Here is a 24,258-nt window from a genome sequence, read left to right as displayed (position 1 = left end):
CTTATTGTTAGATACATGCTGCCTCGTACATACATATATGTGTGTGACAGACAGGCGACAATTGAAATAACATACAAAATTAGTATGAACTCTGACTATCAAGTCCTTAAAGAACAGTTTTTGTATGAAGTGCTTGGTGACGGAGTACCATCACAACACACTCTGAAGGATGCTGAAGCCCCTACATTTCCATAAGTGTGTGATGGGACAGAATCAGTAGTCACACTGCACGTCTAGTTCATCCACATTTTTCTTGTGGCTCGACAGGCACTGATATATTATCATTAGTAATAATGAAAGAAATATGCTGCAATAGTTACTGTGTATCAGACATCAATTTTACTTTTGAGAACAAATGCAGACAATTCATTTTGGCAGTGGTAAAACGACAATGACATTGGGTCAGATGAGGGATGATTAAACACTCCACTTCAGTCTCACAACCTCGTTGCTTGAAATTTATGCAGAGTGATCCTCTCTGTGCTTTTTCGAGAGGTGGAGAAAGGCATTTTTCAATGCTTTGGTGTTACACAAAAAGAAATGACATGTTCATGATACTTTTGGCTAAACACAGGAGGATGGTCCTGAATATAAATTTGTTTTCTTGGGCTGCAGGAGAGGCAGATCAAAACCTGCCATATGCTACAGTACACGGCTTAAATGGCTGAGAATCTCTACTAATGCAGTAGGTGTGGATCACAGAATTACAGTATCCATGGCAGTAAATCAAGGCATTAGCTTTTATCTGGGATGCCCAAAATCAGCTCTTGTTTCACTTCTAATGGTATTGCTTTGATCAAACGTGCAGGGAATGCTGAAAGTTTTCCAAAAGACAGCCATTCGCATGGCAACAAGGGACTTTTAGAACAACCAAGAGAACATACAGGCTGGAAACAGATCAATTATAACAAAACATAATTAAACCTCTTGTATGAAAGACCACTTAAATGACATGTTGTATTAAATTCAGCACAAAAACAGTCACATATCATCACTGATGTTCCTCAGTTTGTACACGTTGATCAATAACCTTCTCACACAACAGCAAAGCAGAACATAGGATGATCGTTGCAGCTGGTCTTTGAGATGTTTAATCATCAAGTATGTTGAGACAAAAGTCAGAAAAGTCAGAGCTAATTATGAAAGGCACATGCCGTTGTCTATGCGAATTTAGGCTCTGTCAGTGTTGTACAATAATCACAGAGGAATGCTGTAGTAATGAACAGGGTGCAAATAAATCAAGGTAGAATTAGCAGATGTTAACAGTCTGAACAGTTTACATAAACTACTTTAATAGGACCTACTCTGGTAGAAAACCATGCATTACTTTTTCTTAAGTGGGAAAAAACAGTGTAATTCAGCTAAAATGTTACTTGTGCATTATGCAACACACTGTGAACAATCCAAATTAGGTGATTTTATCACTTTGCTTTAGCTGCAAATTACTGGCTTAATAACAGGGCCATAAATAACCGCATGAATGCTCCCAGTAGCTGCATAAATTCAAACATTACAACACAACTGTTTTAGATACCCATTAAAGTATAATAATTCAAAGCAGCTTATTACTTTGTGCAAATTGCAATATTTTTTTTATCGTACAATGTCCCAAAATGCAAATTAACAAAGATTGATTATCAGTGATTAAATACCTGGATGTTATCATTTCTCAAAGTACTGATAATACTGTTATTCTGTTTGTGTCACTGGCACCAACATTTTATCTGTACTTAAATACAAAATAATTAAACCAAGTCAAATGTATTCCAACATAGTACATAACATTAGAAGATATTCTGATTTTCTCTGGATTTTTATCATGTTTGAATGCTTCTTGTATTGCTTCCCTCTGCCACAGTGGCTGGTCATGTGTTTCAGATGACACGCCAAATTCAGCGGAGCCTATAAATGGCTGCTGGCTAGTGGTGGATGGACTCGGCAGGGTTTTAAGTTTTAGCATCTAGCTGCTGGTTAGGTTGGACGCTTCCCAAATGGACCAATCTGTAGTAAATGGGGTTACACAGCATCTAAGGTTGCAGATGGTGTTTGAAAGCACACAAGCTCACATTGCTTTTTTTTACCATTTAGAAAAAGACTCAAACACAAAAAGTGGGTTTGGGTGGTGTGCAAGGTTGACACTTTAAGATGAAGGTGATTGTTAACACTCAGTTTGAGGTTGGAATCCATTCTCGATCCTGGTCTCTGTGGAGACAATCATCCTCTAATAACAGTAATCTATCTCGTCGTTGGCCAGGACAATAGCTGTTCTGCAGGGGATGTAGACCTGAGAGAGAAAGAGAGAAAAAGGGAGGAAAGAAAATAGGGAGAAGAGTGAGTTGACAATTGAAGATTAATGATGTTAACGAGATAACTGATTTCAGAGATTACTGAATCTCCACGTTTATCCTTTTTTAGGAGTCAGACATGGAGGCACTTGGTGGTGCCTTTGTGATCAGGCGTGATTGCTTCTCACAATCAAGGTCGACATGATGGCTCCATGAAGGGGAGGAGAAGGAGGGAAGAGACAGGGACAGTGAAGAAGAAGATGAGGGGGGTGTATTTAGAGGGATATTCAGATCTGAACAGAAAAATAACTCTTCAGAGGAGACAGTAGCCAAACACCACAGCCTTGATAGAAGAGGACTGTCAAGGTTAGAGAGGTATAATCAAAGTGTGGGAGAGTTGCAGCTACAATAAGACCTCTGGGTGGCACTGGAGTCAGCAGATCTGCAGCTTAAAGTTGTGCTTGTGAAGTGGTTCTGTAGCATTTCATTTGAAGCTTTGAGCTACGGAAAATATGCATCCTGGCGTAGCTGGAGCTACAAATTTCTTGATCAGTGACTTAATGCGTCTCAAATTCATTGCATTCAAAGCTTGAGCATTCAAGTGAACAATTCCCAAATGAGCAATCTTTCCAAAAGTAGGGGGAAAAAATAATCATAGTTTTCCGTATTGAACCCTCCAATCAATGCAATTACTGCGGGTTTCATCATCTCTATATATTGGCTGTGCATCAAATGTAAACTTTGAGATTCTGGGAAGATACGATCTGCCAGTGGGCATAAGCTGAGCTAAAAGAATCTCCAGAGTTCTGGTGGACTGAAAAAAAAATGTCAGCAAAAAATAAGCACACCATGAAAAAAAACAAACATAGGAACTGAGCTGGGAAATGTCAGATCCCTTATATATACAGTACAAAGAAATCTTTGTGAGGATGTTCGTTTGGAGCGGTGTAGCTAATAAAGTCTTTGATCAATCCTTTTGATATTCACAGTGTCATTTGGAGGGAAGGAGCCACTGTGTACCATTAGTCATTTCAGATTTATGCCAAAGGAAAAGCCAAGCAGACATAAATGATGCTATATTTCCCAACAGAAAACTGAAAAAGAGCGCAGAACTGTAAACAATTCAATCACCCCCTGAACTCTTCAAGCCGCCCCTCGGCATCAGTGGATCTGAGCTTGCTGTGGATGTGTTTCTTTGGCAACAGTTTGTCACCGAGGGAGTCGAGCAGCCCGGCGCTGAAACACTGACACAGACATTGGTGACTAATTAAACAGTCACAGTGGGAGAGTCTCCATGCAGAAGCACTGCAGAGAGAAGGGAAGGCAGAATGAATCATTGCACCTGTTTAGACAAAAGCTACCACTGCGCCTAACCTGGAATATGTCAACAGCTTTTACTTCCAACAAAATAGATAGCAATAGTGACAAATTCTAAATCAATTTGTGAACAAAGAGAAAGAGATGGTCCCAAATGTTGGCATAGCAATTAGTGGAACACAGTCTAATTAACATGTTAGTCATCACAACATAAAGCTGTTATAAATTAGATACATCTAGTGTAAAGGACCAACAAACACTTATAATTCAGACTCGACAAAAAGGGATCAAATATATAATTTTTATAATATTTTCATGTTATACTGAGCTGAGCAAAAATAAAACCACCATGAACTGATCACACGTGACAATATACTGTATAATTATGAGGAGTTCTATAGCTTTGATTTTGCACATTATAGCCCATTTACTACAAATAAAATTATTTTTTATTAAAGAGCTATGGATTTAATATTCTGTTGTGTCTTAATTAAATTTAACAATCTTAATTATTATTTATTTTTATTATTATGTTCTTTAATCTCACCTTTTGTAGTTCATTTAAATATATTTCATCGTTTGTGGTGATGCAGTTTAAACCGAGCTAGTGTAACTTTTGCTGAAGAGTTTGGCCACAACATGGCAAAAAAGAGTTACAAAGCTACCACAAAAGAGATGATCTACACTAAACAACAACAACAACAACAACAACAAGGAAATTTGTTCTGACACAAACGTCTCTTTGCTTATTTTTTCCTGTCTGTGTCTTATAATTCACCCATGGATAAAGGGTATTTTCAGTTATGAATAGCTATTATTTATTGGCTATTCTCATATCTGAAATCCCCATTCAAATGTTTTAAAGCCCACCCGTGCTTTGAGCACGAATGTCTTGCCATTCCTGATTGACCTACAGTATGTTATGATCTCATTTAGATCACACATCCACTCACACAATATTAATCTAATTTTCCTCGGCATAATGACAGTTCTCGTCAGTGTAGCACACATACTGCTGCCAAAGTTTTGTGCAGACGATGTGCAACAAGCACCCCTGGTCAGTCTATAAAGCCACTGCTGCCTTCAGATGAGTCATTTGGAGTAGGTGTTTATCACTTCACCGGCAGACACTCGCCAGTCAACACATTTCAGATCTAAGCAACAGCAGTTACTACCAGCAGCCGTTACTGTACAACAGAACCTTTGCAAATCTGGCAATTTGTTTCAAGTGATAATATCCAAGCTGCAAAAATAAATTGTGAAATTGTTTTCCAACTACATGGACTGTACGTATGAGAAGAAAGTTTGCCAAGGCCGTTTGTCCTTTTCTTTTTAAACTTATTTTGTCTTACGGATGTTCTTATATAGCCTCGTATCACACTCTCATGTGAGAGTTTGGATTTTCTACTCACCTCAAGAGCAGACTGCAGCCTTTGGGCTAATACTCAATATGATCAATGTTCAAACACACTGATAAAGGATTCATGAGGTGCTCTACAGGAATATATCATCCACTAGGTTTCTGTATCCTGACCCGGGCTGCTGGCAAGAGCACAGCCTGACTATCTGTGCACTTAAAGTCTCCAGACATGTCTTTGTTTGGATCCATTACTCACTTAACAAGGATCAACTCCCTGTAAGCACTCCTGTGCATGCAGGTTGTACTTGCACACCAAGGATCTGACTGGGTAACAACACAAACCTGACTTGGATGCTGAACTGAGTCAGGACCAAACTAAAGGACATTATTGGTTTCTGTTTACAGCCTGGGTTTTCATTTTCTAGTTTTGTTGTTTGTGTTGTCTGCTGCAGTGATATCAACATATCAGCACTTAATTAATAGAGTAATATGTAATTATAACTATAGAAATAATAACCAAAACTTTGTTCAGATATGATGACACGCAACTATAACCTTTCTGGGCTAAACATGTCTCAGTCTTCAGTTTAAAGGAAGATAAATACAACAACAATGTCAAAAGAAAACTATAAAACAATAAAAATACATGAAAACTCATGTCAGCGGAGGTGATCTACTTCAAATACTATTAATATATACTCACAAATTGGTGCATTACAAATGGATGCAAGTTCCTACTAATTTACACTGCATGTATACATTTTATACAGTATACACAGTATGTGTAAAAGGATTTAGGAGCACTGTATATTTGTACGTGCAGGTCCTCGACGTCCTGTCACAGTTTTGCTCTGTAAGTTCACACTTCATCATCAGGTCTTAGATGTTTCTGATGGAAATGTACGTCTTTTGATCATTTGCTACAAGCCTGCTACATTTCCCTCACTTTCTTTTTCTTCCTCCCTTCAGCTTAATTTCTTTTTTTGTGAAACTGTCAAAGGAGACAACCCCTTTGATGCATGCAAAGTTTATCAAAAGGTTTTGAGGCGGCTAATTATTCATCAGTGTTTCTTAGCATTATGTCTTTGACATTATAACACTCAAACTAACTGCAAATGTGACAAACACAAGAAGGGGTTAAACCTCAAACTCATTATCTCACTTGGAGAGTTGGAGTCCCCAACTACACCAAGTTTTTGTCTTGCTAAATGAACAAATTGTGATCGTTCAGTCGTTCAGCAGTAGTTCTAGTTCTTGATGTGTGAGATTCTCATGAAATGCCCTACTGACTATATCAAGCTGTCAGTTCACTCAGATGAAGGCTTAGCTGCAACATTTTTTATTTGCATAAAGAGTGCATTTTTCATATTTTTTATTCAGCTTCATGGCAAGTTGTTCAAACATTCACTCTCTTCATATTACTAGGGATAAAATAAAATAAGCCTATGTGCTGATTATTTTGTTATCTTTAGAAAACCCAACCTACAAAAAAACAATTCTGTTGAAGAGCAGTGAGAGTTACTCTGATGGGCTACTACTGTGACAAGTAGCTCAAGTCTGTCACTAAGCTAATACTTATGGTAATGTTTTAATATTGCATTCAACATGCTGTTAGTATTTTGAGTATGTTTGTTTTGATAGCAGAACTTGGCTGAACTTAGCTACTGTTAGTCGATAGGCATAGGACACTATGAAGACTTCATGTCAGGATTATCATGGCCAAAATCATTTTGATTCACAATATTATATTCATTATATTATCCTGATAATCATCAAAATATTTTTAAGATAAAAGCTCCCCCTTGTGGCAATTAAAAATAAATCATTAAATGAATATATAAGTGAGTGATACAGTTTTTTAAGTCCCTGATTTGAACATATATTCACGATTCATTCATGAAATTCATCAATAACAATAACAACAACAACAACAACAACTTATTGTGTTTTTTGTTGCAATCCGCAATAAACCATATATCATTCCATCCCTATTAGTGGGCTCATCTCATGCTAAGTAACATAAGCCAAAGCTACTTGTGGTCATTTCATAAGAAATAAACGGCCTAACGTGATGTGACATGAATAAAAGTTTAATACAATAACTCAGTCACGTCAAATGGAGGTTGTTTAACAATGGATACAAACTCTCCTTGCCACGTGTTTGTTTTTATTGAGAGACCCCTTGCGGCATAAATTACATACTGTGCATTTAAGAAATTTGTTTTCCAGGGAAATATTATTTTTGAACCTGAAACAGCATGACTCTGACACAGCCTATCGACACCTACCACATGCAGCATTCCTCTGTATACTCTGTTATTTATCATCCGTGTCACGTCTAACAGGTTCTGTTTTGTTATTGTTTTTGTTTGTTTCTTTTGATGAGGTGGGGACATTTTTCTTTTTATCGATTTCTTTGCAATGGACTGAAAGAGCTAAATAGATGTCACACAACAACGGTCCAGGACCACATTTATATACAGAGGGCGTTACTGTTACATGGTGTTTGCCACCACAGCCTACCAAGCCACCGGGATGCTCTCGTCTCTGCTGGCTTCATCTAATTATGTGCATTCTCAGTCTGAGGAGTGATGCATTCTTGGAGGATATGAGAGTTTATTATCGCTCAGTAACGAGGAAGCTGGAGAACTGACGGAGCCATTAAAAAGACAGGAGAGAAGAAGTTTGCGACTTTGAAAGCAACAGTTGTTAAATAAAACATGGACGGTGTGGGCACCTTTCGCAGCCCCCGCAGAGGCTCTTGTCTGATTATTCTTGTCATAACCAGGTAGGTGTGAGGAGGAGGAGGAGGAGGAGGAGAAGCAACCCTAATGCAAAACTACATTCTCCCTGTGCAATCTCTACAAAGAAGCTTATAAAGGAGATACAGTATGTGCAGAAGGGTCCCCACCCTGCTGACTCCCTGTCGGCCCCATTCCTCTCACTCCCTTTCATTCCCCATTAATCTATGATGGTGCCAACATTAGCAGATGACTTGTTAACTAAACTTCACATTTTGGCCAAGAGGGACGTGGGTGAAGCAGTGGTGTTTGAATTAATAAGAGATTTAAGAGAATGTGGAATTTGAGTCCTTATCTGATGAAACCTAAGCTAATACGATGGAGGATCGCCGTCTGCGTGAAAGAGGAAGAGGCTTTTTAAGGTTAAATAATGCTGACATGAAGCTCTAAATAGCAGTGTTAGTTTTTCCAAACACATTTTTGATGCATTAAGAGGCTTCGTCCAGCTCTTAATATACATATAGAGTAATATCCTGTATCCATTAACTGCAACACTTTCCGTATTGATCTGATGAGGTTCAAGTTGAGTTCAGAAAAACAAACACCTCATCAGGTGCTATGTCAACTCCATTACTAACTGAAAAAGCTTAAGTGCACTGCCTCCAGATATTTATTATTTGATTAAACAAACTGAAAAACCACAGAGGGAGATGATGACTGTGCAGACCACTTCACAGACATCACTGTCCTCATGCATTAATTGGATTCATTAACATAAGATCTAACACATGCAATCAGCCGAGTTACAGTTGGAGTGTTTGGGTATCGGTGCTGATCCTCACTAATTCATCCCTGACCTTATTCATAAACATCTTATTGCCTTTCAGCATTTTAATCAAGAAAAATTACATCAGGAAAAAAAGGAGACAAACATTAGGAAGATCCTCGAGCACTCTGCTTAAAATGCATCAGTGTTTCTTTCTATATTTCAAGGACCGATCTATTTCATGCTATTAGCCAAAAGCAGTCCCCATGATGGGAGCCCAGCGGTTCATTCTCCCAGATATTTTTCTCCCCTCAGTGATGCAGTGTGAGTTTAAGAGGCGTGCACATAAAAAGGTAAGTTCTAACACCATGAATAATGCACATTGTTTGCCGAAGAATATAAAAGCGTTGTAGATATCACATTCACATAAGACTCAATGACTCCAGGATAACTGCCAGCATGAGTAAAATACATAAAAGCAAAATATGATATTCACAAACAATGGATGGTCTACCATCCCCAGATAGACACATCCAGCCTCTTTTTAATGCAGGCATATTTGATCATTTTCTGGATTCTGCATTAAAGGCTAATCATATTAATGAGGAAGATACTAAATTATAGAGCAGTGGTTAAGCTGAGAGGCCCAGACCAGGGAGATGATGGCTTTTTGCCAGAACAGGCAGCCCTCTTTCATGACAACACACTTAAACCTCATTAGAATGGCTCGAAAGGATCCTCTCACTACAAACTCCATTTCAAGCTAATTAAATTGATTTGTGAAATCAAACACGAAACATAAAAGGACAAAACACTAATACACTGACAGCTATTTCATCATATTTTGTAATTACTACAAGCAGGTTGAGTGTACACCTCTTTGCCTGCATAAAGGAAAACACTAAACCACTGGAATACCATCAATATCCACATGATTAATGCTGAAGAATATCGCACTGTTGGCAGTGCTGCAAAAAATATAATCACATGAACCAACTGGAGATTTCTTTACTCATAGGTAGGACAAAATCCAGTCAACATCTAACAGAGGCCACAACAGGCACGAGAACAGATCTCTCATAGTTCTGATTTGTCACAGTCGGGAAAAAACACACAAGTGTAACTAATAGCATTAATGATGGCTCTGATCCATTTAAGCCGCTAATATATTTGCTTTTATTGTCCATCAGTCTCATCATTGCTTCAATGGACAACATCCTGCATTTCTACAGATTGTTGTCTATGTGCGCCCTCTAAAATTAAAGCTAAGTGTCCGCAAGATACAATGAATCATATGAATGGTGATGGAAGTCTTCAAGAAAGACATTCTGGTGACGACCGGGAATGATTCAGCCCTCATACTTTGGCGCTTTTTGGCTTGCTTTGGGTTGTCCGCTGTTGTCCGATGATGACAATCCTGCTTCTGCTTCTTGTGGGTCTTCTTGTGGCTGTAGAGCCCAATCCGTGATACGCCAGATGGAACATTGGTTGGCAGTGTCCTCCAGCTGGCTCTGGTTCAGGCCACACTTTTTCATAGTGGTCTTTGAACCGTTTTTCTGGCCCCCTGCCAAGCCAAATGTAGCTGGCCATACAGTACTTTATGTGGCAGGCGCTCCTTCAGCATCCTGATGATGAGTTGGTGCTGGGTGACAGTCGCCTCCATACTGACTCAGTTTGGGACATGCATCATATGGGGCATGTGGAAAGCCTCAAGTATCTTTTTGTGGCGGCTGTACAGCGTCCACGGGACTCATGATGACAACTGCCAAGACAGATATTTTAGTGTGATGATGGATGACCAACTCACCTTTTCCAGTCATGTCACCTCTGTTGCCCCGTCATGCCGCTTTGCACTTTACAACATCAGAAAAATCAGACCTTCCCTAACTCAACATGCCACTCAACTCTTGACACAAGCTGTCGTCATCTCAGAACTTGACTACATGTCACACCGCTGCTCATCCAGCTCCACTGGCTACCTGTTGCAGCCCCCATCAAATTCAAATCTCTAATGCTGGCCTAAAGTTGTCTCCAGTACTGCACCTACCTCCCTGAACGCCCTTATTCAGACATATGCTACCTCACGACCTTTGCGCTCTTCCAATGAGCAGCGCCTGGCTCTGCCACCTGTTGGTCCAAGGCAATCCAAACTCTTTGCATGGTGGAACACACTACCAGTTCCTACCAGAGCAGGGGCGTCCCTCTCTACCTTTAAAAACCTCCTGAAGACCCAGCTCTTCAGAGAGCATCTTCTCTCCTAGCACCACACCACAACTCTACTCCTTAAAGAATTGTCACTAGCACTTATTGCTGCACTAATGGCTTCTTCTATACCTTGATTGTTTGCTTTTTCTTCTTGTAAGTCGCTTTTTCGTTTTTTTTGTATCTCGATGCTGCAGTCGAGGAAGCTGCCCAGGTATTTCACTGTTGCAAGTGGCTTGTCGAAGATGGTGAGAGTTGGTGAATGAGATGGAGGAGTAGATAGCCACTGACTTACTACTTCAGTCTTTGCCACGTTTATAGAGAGACCAAGCCTAACATTCGCCCTTGCAGCAGCTGCAAAGGTAGCTTGCAGTGCCTCCGGTGTGTGGGCCACAACTGCACAGTCATCTTCATACTGCAGCTCAATGATGTGCTCCAGTTACACACTTATATAATAAGCCTTAGGGATGCTGCTAATAACATAATGAATAATGAAAGCTAGTGTACCAGGATCAGGATCCATGTACTTGTTGGGATGGTATACTGGATGTTATCATTGTCATTGTTAAGGCTATTGGTCACAATGTGTGGTTTTCCTGCTATGACAAGTACAAATATCTTCTGAAAGAATCATAAATAAGTTTTTAGTGACCTCTTTTTTGTGACAAGTCAAAATGTCTGAAATGAAAAAGGTATATGAGATCAAAGCTATGCCCTAAATCGAAAAAAATATGCAAATACCATGAGAAGTTGAAGAAGAACAAGAAATGAATGCACCTTTTGTTCATTCTGTAATAATAGGAAATGAAGCTAGACATCTGACTGGCTAACGCTAAAGGCAAAATACATTTGAACACAACAAAGCAAAAAAAAAAAAAAAAAAAAAAAAATGTTTGTCCAAACTTTTAATCCTGCATTTTTTGTTTTCGGAGATACTTCTGGAACTGTCTCATCAACACCCACAACAGCTTTTGATATTTTGCAGCCGTGAGCAGCTCCTTCATTACATATGTGCATTGCATTGTGGGACAATGGTTTCCATCAACAGCACACTCCAAAATCATTTAGTATGCATACTGACATTTTTGAGTACACTTAATTTTGTCACTTTTTCACTGTGAATGTACAACATCCTCCAACCATGTTAGAATTAGTATTCAGAGTGGGATGGTGATACAGCATAGGTTATTAGAAAAGTGGTCTAGAGACTGGGCTCGACAACAATGGCCCGGGACTTACAACTGGAGTACACTTCACTGTTAGGACTCGATGACGTTCAACAAAAGATGACCTTTGATGAGTCAAAAAAGAATTACCTGAATTGAGTTGGGGCGACCGTTGTAGGGCTCAGCATGTGTGAAGAACTCTGTGTTGTGGTCCAGCCGTCCGTGACCTCCATACTGAACCATATCTGAATCCAGCTTGATTTTGTATCTGACAAAGATTGACGTTAAGGCGCAATGGCAGTGGGAAACTAGATTATAAGATCTAAGACATAAGAAGCACAAGAGAAGGTTTTATCACCAGTGCTTTTGGTGTTCAGAGTTGGTTTAGCAGTGCTCAGCTGGTTTATATTCATTGAAATCCTCACATCCATCAGCATTCATCTCCCCTTCGCAGCACTACAAAGTGACAGAGCGGAGCCCTAACAGACAAAGAGAACGCTGCCTGAAATGAACATAAATACAAAACTGATTCAGCCATGGCTTAGCCATCCCGCCTGCCTGTCTAATTTATCCAATTCACTGAATAAATAATGAATTTAATCAAAAAAGTGATCCATATGAGTGACAACAAACACACACAAAACACTGTCTATAAAAAGTAACCACTGCTCTAGGACTTTTTCATGTTGTATTTGTTGAATTACAGAGGATTAATTAAGCTTTTTTGACACAGATCAAGAAGAATGACTCTTTACTGTCAATGTTAGAGCAAACAACTACAAAATGACCTAAATTAAGTGCAGAATAACATGTCAATCACTGCCAAAGAATTCATCCCACTCAGGTTAATATCAAGAAAAGGCACCAGAAGGCATGTCTGTATTTATAGGTTTGATATTGACCTTTTGAACTGCCTCAGCTTTATACATCTGGATACTGCAAGCCTGTTTTCTCTGCATACAATACTGCATACTTTAACAGAAAAACACTATGCACTTGTCATGGACATTATTATTATTTTTGACATTACTTTGATTTAAGAGTCTTTATCACTTGTTTGTTGTCAAAAAAGCTTGATGGATCCACCGTGATTCAAAGCTGTGAAAATATAAAACATGTCAGTGAGGGCGGAGGCGGTGGTTATGGACAGTCAAATAGTAAGAAAATAAATTGTAACTGCTTTTGATCATGTTTAGCAAAAGGTGTCTGTACTGTACATGTGTGTGTGTGTGTGTGTGTGTGTGTGTGTGTGTGTGTTCTTGTACTTCTTACATAGTGAGGACCGGAACACGTTTTTAACCAACAGAGTGAGGACATTTTTGCAAAGTGAGGACATTTTGGCCGGTCCTCACTTCTTTAAAGGTTTTTGTTTTTGAGATTTAAGACTTTGTTTTAGGGTTAAGGTTACAAAAAAAAAGATAATTAACTGAAACTGTATTGTGTAATTACAAAACTAACTAAAACTAACTGAAAATGTCTTTCGTTTTTGTCTTTATCAAATTTTTCATACATAATGAAGATGGATAAGGCAAAGGAAATAAAGGCAAAATTTACTGTGACCTCATTAGCATTTCAAAAAATAACTACTAAACTAAAACTAGCAAACTCACTCTAAAAACTAATTAAAACTAACTGGATTTGAAAACAAAAATTCACAACGAAAGTAAATCTAAAACTAATGAAAAATCCCAAACTATTATAACCTTAACAAGGAATGCACTATTCCAATGAGGGCCCTCACAAAGATAGAAGTACAAGAATGTGTGTGTGTGTGTGTGTGTGTGTGTGTGCGTGTGTGTGGGGAGAGAGGGTTGGAGGGACCCTTGACAGCCGCTGTGCATCGGAACAAGGATGCTCAGACTCTGAAGAGCTGACTGATGGCAGCTTCCATAATAAGGTTATCACAGTTTCATAAAATATGTGTGTTCTTGAAGAGGAACCGAGACGGAAAGACATTGCCTGAAATATAATATGCAAATCATGCCATATGCTCCACTGAGGGATTTAGCATATATTCACCTTTTTCCAAAAGTGCAGGATCAAATCGATTACATGATGAAATATGCCCTTCAGCAGGGGTAAATGGAGAATACTGTCTAATGTGATATCTAAATTGTTAGGAAAGAGCTCCCAAAGCCTGTCTGAAGAATCAATTTTCCAGGAATCTTTTAGAAAACCCCTCCTCCCTTTCTTAAACTGCTCCACGTTAGTGCAGTTCCCATCCTGTCGCTTGACAAAAAAAGGATGGATGTCGGAATGAGTTATAAAACTGTTATTAATGTCACAAGAAATCTTGAGGACATTTTAAAAGCCCAATTTAAAATGCAACAAAGTGTCCTTTGAAAAGTAGGCAGATTGTTATCTGAGACCTTTCCACCTCCTCTCCAGGCAAACTTTTGCCTTGCTCATGCCCGTCAGATATGCTCAGTAGCCTACATGTGCACACTGATGTCCATGTATAATGTAAATAGCATGAACAGCTGTGCAGTGCATTATTTACTCTTGTCTCTCAGGGACAGGAGCTGTGAGTAGTAGTACTGTAACAAACACCAGGAGAAAGGAGCAGACATGTAAACAGACCCCTAATTGGCTGGCTGAATAATCATATCTCCCCATAGGCGATATTGTGGAGTTCGAGTGTGATCCTCAAACACTGCCTCATTCTGCCCCAGAGCCGGGAAGATTCCGCTTTTGCTGCCTGCTTGTCTGCTTTGATAGTGATGATTAAAAAGAAGTGCTGCTCCGTGCATTGTTTCTCCTGAGGAGGAAGATGCCCTCCTCCACACCTCCACCACTCTACTCACCGCTATGGTTTTTATTGACAGAACAAACTCATATTGCTTTGAAGGTTTTACAATAACCATCAGAAGAATATGGAAACATTCTCTGAGGGGTTATAATGCTTTCAAAAAAACTGAGGATGTTTGTGATTTCAAAGGTTAACCATCAAAATACAAAGAATAAAAACCTTGATATTACCTACTGTAATTCTAACAGAGCATAGAATATGTTTGGGCACTGTAAATATTTTCCAATAACATGTTTCAGAACTGATTTGGAGTGCTTGTTACACTACAGTGCTCCTTCACACTGCTTGTTGTGCATTTCCAGTCTTGTAGATTGCATGTGTACTGTAAGCGCTGTGGAAATGAGGCATGGTTATAGTAATTCAGAGCACCCTGGAAAACTTCTCTGCAAGGAAGTGAAAACCAGAACAAATTGGTAGTTGGAAGCTTTGAGCGATTACGTCTTTGTTAGTGGCTACAGACGACTGCAACAACAGCTGCAGTTTGGCTGTAAAGTATTGTAATCAATACAGCCATTGTGAATGAAGGGGAATGATTTAAGAACACAATCAATTTTGCCCAATGAGCAGAAAGAAAGGAGGCAGTCCAAAGCTTGATGATTAGAGCCATTGATGACCTGAAAACAATCTGGCCATGACCATGATTGCAGACCAAGCCACCACTTAGTTTCTCCATCAGATTGTCGTTTTTTCTGGCTTTATGAAAGTAATAGCACCCTGGTGTGGGTGAACAAGAGCTGAGCAAAATGTGTGCACATCTGAAGAATGTAGCAAGGCCTTGTAAGCATTCTAAAACACCATATCTTGCCTTTTCAGAGTTGGCTTTTCTGCTCAGCCGGTGCAAGTTACATCAGAGTGAAAGAAGCGGTAGAAACAGTTTCTGTCACAAAGGAATAAGAGGCCAGTCTAGCTAACCAGCAGCTCAAACTCTGATGTAAAGTGCAACTTTTCTTTTTAACCCCTTAATGATCCGAAGGCCCACCAGTGGGCCTGGGTGACTTTTTCTCTTTCAGACGGTGTAGCAGACTTTAAGGCTGCTGTGAAGATACTCGTACCTTATGAAAAGAAGACAAAAAGGAATATATTGGAACCATATCATGATATCTTCTCTGGAAGGGGGAAGTGGTGACATGGTATATACATATATGTCATATATACAAATAAGGCCCCGGGGCCTGGGAAGAACTGGCATGGCCATATTCAATGGGTCACTTGAGCTCTGACCTGAAGATATCTGAATGAAAACAGTTTCTATGGGTATCCACAAGTCTTCCCTTTAGGGACATTAAAGCTAATGCAATACAGTTTGGGGGAAATCCATGCAGTTTTTCTTACGCAGTACAATTGTGTCATTAAAACCTATTGTATTGTGATTTTTCTGCATCCTGGGGACCGGGAAAGCATACAGATTCTATGAGCCTTATCTTATTCATGATTGATGATGTATTTCCCAATAGTAGCATGACCTCACTGTATAAAATGACCTGTTGTGACCCCCAGGATTATCACAGCCTTATTAAATGTCACAACCACAAACTAGAGACCCAGTTACCTTCAGTAGATGTATGGCTTTTCTATTGACAATAAGGGGGTTTTTCTCAGCAGTTTCCAGAACAGAAGTATTTAATTGGCAATCACTGAAAAATGCAATTGTTGTTATTGCAGTTGACGCCTAAAATGGATGTGGCATATTTAGCAACTCCCTGCATCAAAACCCTGCTGCTTCAACAGACTCAGTCCATTCAAATAAGGAAGAGAGCTGTTGTTAAGTGAGTTGTGGTGGCATGTAGCAAAACTGTAAACTGTCGCTGGTCTACAACCTGGCTAACCATTTACAGTAGTGTTCAAAATAATAGCAGTCCAATGTGATTTACCAGATTAATCCAGGTTTTTAGTATATTTTTTATTGCTACATGGCATTATAAGTTTTCCCCTCTCCAATCAACTTTTTAATCAAAGTACGCTGTTCTTCTGAACAATGTCTTGAACAACCCATTTTCCTCAGGCTTTCAAAGAGAAATGCATTTTCAACAAGTGCTGGCTTCATCCTTAAAGAGAGGCCACCTGATTCACACCTGATTTTTCACAAAATTGATGACCTCACTGATTGAATGCCACACTGGTATTTTTTTTTAACACACCCCTTTCAACTAATTGCCCAATTGCACAGCCTTAAGAGCGTGCATATCACAAATGCTGGGTCTTGTTGGTTTTCTGAGAATCTACTGCAACTACTGGTACCTTGTTTGCTATGTAGCAATAAGAAATATACTAAAAACCTGGATTAATCTGGTTAGTCACATTGCACTGCTATTATTTTGAACACTACTGTAAATGATGTCACCCAGCCCATGTTCCCAAATTAATTACTTTCTTGAGGATAATATTATTATTATCAGAAATTATGGCCCACACCACAAAAATAAGACCCAATTTATAATAAAATTGAATTTCCCTTTAATGCCTGAAATAACCACAGCTCCTGTGTTTGTCTATTTGAACACGGCAAAATTTGGATTTCAGATTAAGCCTCTGGATTGATGAGGATGTTTGTGGATGATATCTGGTAGAGTTACAACCTGCAGGGAAAAGTAATGCAACTTTGTTTATGCAATCCATCTTGATGCATCTTACCGCATGCTGTGGTAAAAAAAAAAAAAATAGATGCATATTTTCCATTTTCAGAAACCTTATCTGGTACATTCGAGATAATATCGGAGTAAATTATTGTCACCTATGCACGACCGTGTGTATTTTATTCTAGTTAGTGTCACTGCACCTGTAGTTGAATTATTCCAAACGGCATTCAAGGAACGACTCAGACAGAAAAAGAGAATGATGACCTGACACAATCTCAACTGCCTATTGGCACAGTGTAAATCAAAGACCAATCTGCCCTGACAGGTACAGCTTTCATGACGGGATCCAACTGGGATTTCAAATACTCTAACCAGCCAGATAAAGCCCAGTGCCTGAAGAATGTGTCCACCACGAGTCAGAGAGAAAATAATAAAAAACACTGATGGTTTGAGTGCCTGTCGAAAAGCTGACGTTGACTGCATTTTAATGGCCAACATTTTCGGTGAGGTGCTTGCTTCACTTTCTCTCCTGTTCCTCATGGCGAGGCAAAAAAAACACATTCAGAAGAGGACAATGAGAGGCAAAAGAGAAGCTTGTCTAAAAATATGAAGCGGCCAAACAGTCATTGTGCCTCCAACCAAGGACTGGTATTGAAGGATGATGACTATATTGCAGCTGAGTTGTTATTTATTCATCTTAAAGTTAAGACAGCAGACTTTGAGTTTTACATCATACCCCAGACACTAAAACCACAGCAGTTATTTCGCTGTAAGACATTTGAACTTCTTTTCAGCGTTATATTGACAACTACTTTTTCTTAGAGTTTCTTAGTATAATTAACCCTGAAGCGTTAAGCAGAACTAGATGCATTTTCAAACAGAGCTGCAATTGAGCAACATTCTGCTTACTTTTTAGTTAAGCAGTACAATAACTATAGACATTTCTTTAACAAGTAAACAGAGAAACCACCATAATATCCATCTTAACCAACATGCAGTCATCCAGCATGTGGCAGAGGGCAACAAGAGTTCCTTAATGGTGTTTTTTGCTGGAGAGGGACGCCCTCTAGTATAATACACAACTTGCTATATTGCCAAAGGAAATAACAGCCTGTATTGGATCCATTTTCAGTGGTGCACAGCATGGTCAGCTCCATCCAGCTATTATTTCCAGACACGGCAGTGGTGTGTGGCTCCACTGTGACACCCCTGACCCTCACACAGGTAGAAGAAAGTTTAAGTATATGACAGCTGAGTGTAATGAAAAAGCACTTTTGGACTCTTTGAGCTTGTCTTGTTTACCTCCTCTGCCTCTGAGTGGCACTTTCATCTGTCTTCTCCCCTAATTGGATCCTCTGCACACATTCCCATCGGAGGATCTGCATCTCCTCATACACACGGCACATTTACCTTCCTCACACACACAGCACATTTGCCTTTATGTGTTTACTGCTTCTCTGTATAATGACAGCCAGAGCTTTGCCCTCACATTTATTTGCATTTCCTCTCAACCCACCCAGTGTCTGAGGCCGCTCCTTAAACATCAAAAGAAGCACCAGGAGGAAAAGATGTGGTTCCATCTAAATGAAAATAAACCCTCAAAAACGGTGTTACAGACACTGTGCAGTAAGGCTATTAGTGGTGTGCCCAAGATTCACCCTATCAAGGCAGAGTTGAAAACATGAGGCAGCGACTAAAATTAATGCCTGGTTTTAACAGATTAGGGGTTACTACTGTTGTTTTTTAATCGTCAAATAAACTTGATAATTGTTCTGTCCCACTATTCACATTTAATGACTTTATTAAGTCATAAAAGAAGATATTTATTTTGACTCAAAAGCTAAACATCTCTGTAACAATATATAATATTTTCATATAATCTACCAATGTGATAAAATGCACTGAAATTCCCCTTGAAATGTTTTGAGACATAATAAATCATACTGCTTGTTAATTTAATGATATCATCAGGCTGATGCTGTATTAAAAACCTTATTTTTTCATTCAGGGTATGTCACTGCATTTTGGCAGAGTTTTTATTATTCCATTATAATTAGTGAGAAATATCAACTCATCTATCTAAATGAAAGCACAAAATCATGTAGAACTCAAAGGAACAACTGCTGTTTAACAATTTCATTGTCAGCCAATCATCATAATTCGAGACCGAATTGCTCATGCTTCATGATTTGAACTGCTGGCATCCAGAGAGAAAACTAACAAACTCTGTCTGCGTTTTGACTCACCATCACATTATTTAAGTCATAGCTGAAAAAGCAACACAGCTTCGTATCCATGCGGGAAACGGTTGGCGGTGGCTACAGTGGGCCCCAGAAGAGAGTGATGTCCGTTATAATAAATACAAATCTGTCAGCTTTCTGTCCCCCTTCACATCCCTGATCATTAAGCCTGCTGTAATCACAACTGTGGGACTCATTAAATTCCTCTGCACTGCTCACTGGGAAGACAGACAGCCAATGCCGCTAAAGAGAACGCTTTCTGAATCACTGGGCTCTGCTATTATCTCTCTCTAATAGCATAACAACACCACCATAAACAACTGACTCATATTCCTCTCAACAGTGACTGCTAAAATTATATCACAAAAGTATTAGCCTCAGAGAAAATATTGCCATTAAAATTGTGGGTCTTTACAAGTCACATTTACTTTAAGTGAATCTGACACAGTGTTTAGATCTCTGATCCACTTCTCAGCCCAGAGGAATGCATCTCCTCTGAGCTGATTTTCAGCCTCTTCAATGTGCTGAAGAATTTATTAGAAGAGTCATTTTAAACCGGACTTCAAACTCATATCAATAGTGAGCAGTGGATATAACTGGTGAGATGTGATTGATTAAGAAACTCGTGTACACTATATGCTACTGAGAGCCTCAGAACCCATTTCAAATGGAGCTGATTATCACACATTGGAGATAAGCTACGTGCTCACCTTGATGCTACGCAAGTAAGATTATCTTAAAATAACTCATCTCACTCGCACATTTAATACTATAACAGGAGTCCAACAAGCACCGGCTGTGTCATAAAATTGTTCAGCCTGATATATTTTATTCCTCCATTGTTTTTCCAAAAACTATTAAAAACACATCAGTGAGCCATGCTGTTGCACTAGGTGACATATCCCTTCATTACAATAAACACAGGCACTGTGACTGGGTTAGCACTCCAAATACGCAGCTGAAAATAGTCCCAACACTAGAAAAGTGTACTCAGAAGAGTGAAATGTCTGTGAGGTATGTCACCCTCTCCTCTCCAAAAGAAGAGATGAGGTCAATTGTCCCTCTGGGGCTCTCTTTGGTTACACCTGCTGCAGCTCGCATGTGCATTGCTTCTGCACTGCTGCCATTCTTTCAATCTATATCTATCTCGAGATAAATATACTTAGAGACAGATAGATTAGATCAGGGGTCTCAAACTCAAATCAACTGGGGGCCGCTGGAGGTAGTATAAAAATGACAAAAAACCCCACAAAATTACTAAAAAGAAAAAGACACAAAATTACCAAAAAAAGGACAAAATTACCAAAAAAAAAAGAGGCTGCGAGTTTGAGACCCATGGATTAGATATATATAGAATAGATAATTGGATGAATTACAATGGTTATTGATCTACTACTCTCTGGCCCAGGATGCTGTACAGACATGTGCCAAAAAAAATTGATACACTGTCTTTGAGCTTTAGAAGTTTCCCTGTGCATATGGATCATGTAATTCCCATCCATCCAATTCTGTCTCCTTACTGCTCCTTCTAACAGACATTTACTGCCTCTGTTGAAATATCAACAGTTAGTGATTTTGTCAAGCTCAAAAGATTAGTCATGTTGTTGTATCAAAGAAGTAACTAACAAAGACATCATTACTCTGAGAGGCTCTGAGAGTGTGCACTGTGGCGCGACAGAGCAAAGTCAATGTCTGAAGATTTAAAGGAAACGAGCAGTGACATGACAGATGAGAGCTAAAAAGGATACTTTCCCGGAACTTCTACAGCCACCCTGTAGTCCTGGAAGCTCTTACTGGGGTGGAAGTTGAAGATAAAGAGCGCATGTCCCCTGTCAAACACAATGACCTTGTCCCCTTCATGCTTGGCACTGACAAAGGCCTGGAGGGAGAAAAGAGAGAAAGAAAAAAAAGCTAATAAAATATTTCTTCATGAATAGTCATTACCTTAGTCATCTTGGATTTAAGGAATGTTATAATGGAGCACATTATATCAGCGGACTACACATTTCCAAATAGGCCAAGTAACATTCCCACATCAAATTTCAGGTGGCACTCTTCGGCAGAAAGCAGCGGCCCAGGATAGCGTGAGGCACACGCTGTCAGCTTTAGACAGCTGCACATGATAAAGCCAGCACTCTCCTGTGGAGCGAGCTACTGTTAACGTGTCATTAGCAGAGATTATCAATGTCACCCAACCCCCTATTTTTAGTGCCTTGTTCCCCAAGCCAATTTCAGGGTAGCATATTCACGGCTGAAGGAGAAGATAAGCACCCCTGCAACTGGACTGGCAGAGAGGATGGAGGTTAAGGATTGAGCTGACAGTCTGGAGTCTTTAACTTCATTTCTACATGAGAAGTCCATGCATTTGGAGTCATGCCAAGCTCCTCTGGCTGGCAGTAACTGGGAAAAAGTATAACCTGCTTCCATTAAGTTGTGACCCCGGGAGCACATACACTAAATGTACATTCTTGCTTAATAAATAAATGTAAATGCAATCAACAGACATGATCACGATCGTAACATTGTTGTGATTATAGTCAGATTCTAGAAAAATATCTCCCTAAAAACAAACACACACAGCAGCATCTTGTAGTTTGACATCAGGTCTGTTAACTTTCCGTTTCTGTCTCTGCCTGCAGCATCATTCTCACCTGTAACAACACTTTTGGGTGCAACTAAGAGCAGGTTAAATCCCTCCAGTAGCCCCATGTGTGACCTCAACTCTCTGAAGGAAAGTCCTTTTGCAAAATGACTGTTCAAATCCAATATTTCCACAAACTGCAACCCTCTTCTTTGCTCCCATTCTTCACCGGAACCCGAGTTAAGTCAGCAGCAGGTGCAGCTGGCACAGTTTGTGGAAAAATTGAATTTAAATGTTGGTTTCGCCTGGGCAAACATTTTATATATCGGGGGAGACAAGAGATGCCGAAAATACATTTGAAGATGTAACCCACTTCTGGATAAGAGGTGAAAATTATGTTTTGACTTTTCCCTGAAGGCTTACATAAGGAATGCTGTGTGGCCGAATCAGAGAGCCACATTCAATGATATAAGAATTATATTTAGAAGATGAGATGTTTATCTTTCTAATGTGATTTACAGACTTAGTAATACAACCAAAGACACATTTGAGTTATATAACCAGAACACAGACTACCTTGGATGTCACAGTCTGCTTGCTAGTGTGTACTGATTTATTTACATTTCATCACAGTGGAACACCTCAAGTGATGCTATCTCTGCACTAACAGGAGCTCCGGTTCATGTCCAGAGTTTGGCCTTTTGAAGCTCGCAGCTGCACATCTTCAAAGAGACGTGCACAAATCACACTTTTAAGCAAAGTCCCTGCATGTTTCCATTTCTGCTCAGTTCACTTACACCTGGGACAACAGGGAGAGCTGCCGACAGATCCTCTCCTGCTTCTCATTTTAACTACAAAACGCCCTTGGATCCTCCCACCACAGTGAAATATTGAACCGAGCTATAGAATATTCTCACTAAGCACGATTACCTTGGCAATGTCATTGATAAGCTGTACAGAGGATTCAGACTCATCTGGTTATTACAGCAGAATCTCTGAGCAGTTATTGGCGTTATCTGTGAGTGATGTTCTACAAAGTCTTTTTGTGATATTGTATCAATCCCTGAATAAGCCATTTTTGTCTCTGCTGCTTCCGAGCGCTGTCTGAGGCCGCAGTGCAGGGTCAGCTACAGAAACTGATTTATTATCTATTGCTTCAGCCTGGTTACATTTTACATAGTGCCTATTATGATTTATGTGTCTACCTTGACTCCACCTCTTCTCTCTTGTCACTTCTAGGATAAGAACTTCAAAAATATTTCTCTTCAGCTGGTGTTTTAACACAAGTGGCACAAACTATTTATCTGATCATGTCTGCTGTGCATTCATTGATCAACATCCTGTGTATTAGATGGAGTGTGGCGTTAATGTCTGTGCATCATTAGAAAAACTTTAAGGACTGACATATTTTAAATGTTGTTTTTGGAGAAGACCTTCATTTGCCTTGAGTACCTCTGCCAAGGTTATATTTTTGGCTCCGTTTGTCTGTCATCTGAATGGGAAAACTACTGGCCTGATTTTCATGAAACTCTGTGGAAGGATGTAGCATGAGCCAAGGAGGAACCCATTAAATTTTGGAGCAAATCCGAATCACAGAGCGGACACAAATTATTTTTCCCTTTCATTAACATTGCAAGATAGGGCATTTGTGCTGCATTCATTTGGTGTCTGAATAATTGGCAAAATGAGTTCTTGACTGGGAAATTTCACGTCAACACCCCCTCAAGTGAAAATGTTAACAATGCAAGATGCTTTACCAGAGGTCTGCGCTCTCCAAGTGCCCTTCTAATTGACCCCATTTAGACCTGGACTTGAACTCATTTGCACTAAATTGAAGGTGCTTAGATCCTGTCCAATTTTAGACATACACTGTAAGAGCATGTACATTGTGAGAATTTGGTTCAAAATTTCCAAAACTGTCAGAATATTGAGATGGACCATATTTTTCAAATCCGTAACTCTAGTGTCAGTGGATGTGTCTTTTTCACTTTTGCTGGACTTTATGGATCTCAGGGAGTAAATGGCTCCATAAGACCTTTGGAATTTTTTTTCTTGTGATGAGTGTTTTTTTCCCAATTTATTTCACTTCAAGGCATCAAACTCGTGGGCTCATGATCATCTTTGGTGGTTTTGACAGAAATGTGGTTTGACATCCTGACAATCTGTCAAAACCTTTCTGATGATCACAGAATAATGATTTGGCGGCTTAATATTA

The 24,258-nt window shown here is 39.4% G+C and overlaps 1 protein-coding gene across 1 annotated transcript in view; it reads right to left on the bottom strand.

Annotated features, from left to right (window-relative positions):
- Positions 1 to 316: 316 nt before the first annotated feature.
- The window catches only part of gbe1b (glucan (1,4-alpha-), branching enzyme 1b), an 82,333-nt gene continuing 58,391 nt past the window's right edge, over positions 317 to 24,258 (bottom strand). The window contains exons 14-16 of the mRNA XM_059330989.1: positions 21,211 to 21,341; positions 11,988 to 12,105; positions 317 to 2,284 (exon numbers count right to left, since the gene is read on the bottom strand). Of these exons, the coding sequence (XP_059186972.1) occupies positions 2,222 to 2,284; positions 11,988 to 12,105; positions 21,211 to 21,341 (312 nt within the window). The 3' untranslated portion in view covers positions 317 to 2,221. The remainder of the gene's footprint in view (positions 2,285 to 11,987; positions 12,106 to 21,210; positions 21,342 to 24,258) is intronic.

Source organism: Centropristis striata, chromosome 4 (assembly GCF_030273125.1).
Source record: "Centropristis striata isolate RG_2023a ecotype Rhode Island chromosome 4, C.striata_1.0, whole genome shotgun sequence".
NCBI lineage: Eukaryota > Metazoa > Chordata > Actinopteri > Perciformes > Serranidae > Centropristis > Centropristis striata.
Note: the sequence above shows the minus strand (reverse complement) of the source record. Positions and strands in the feature narration are given on the sequence as shown.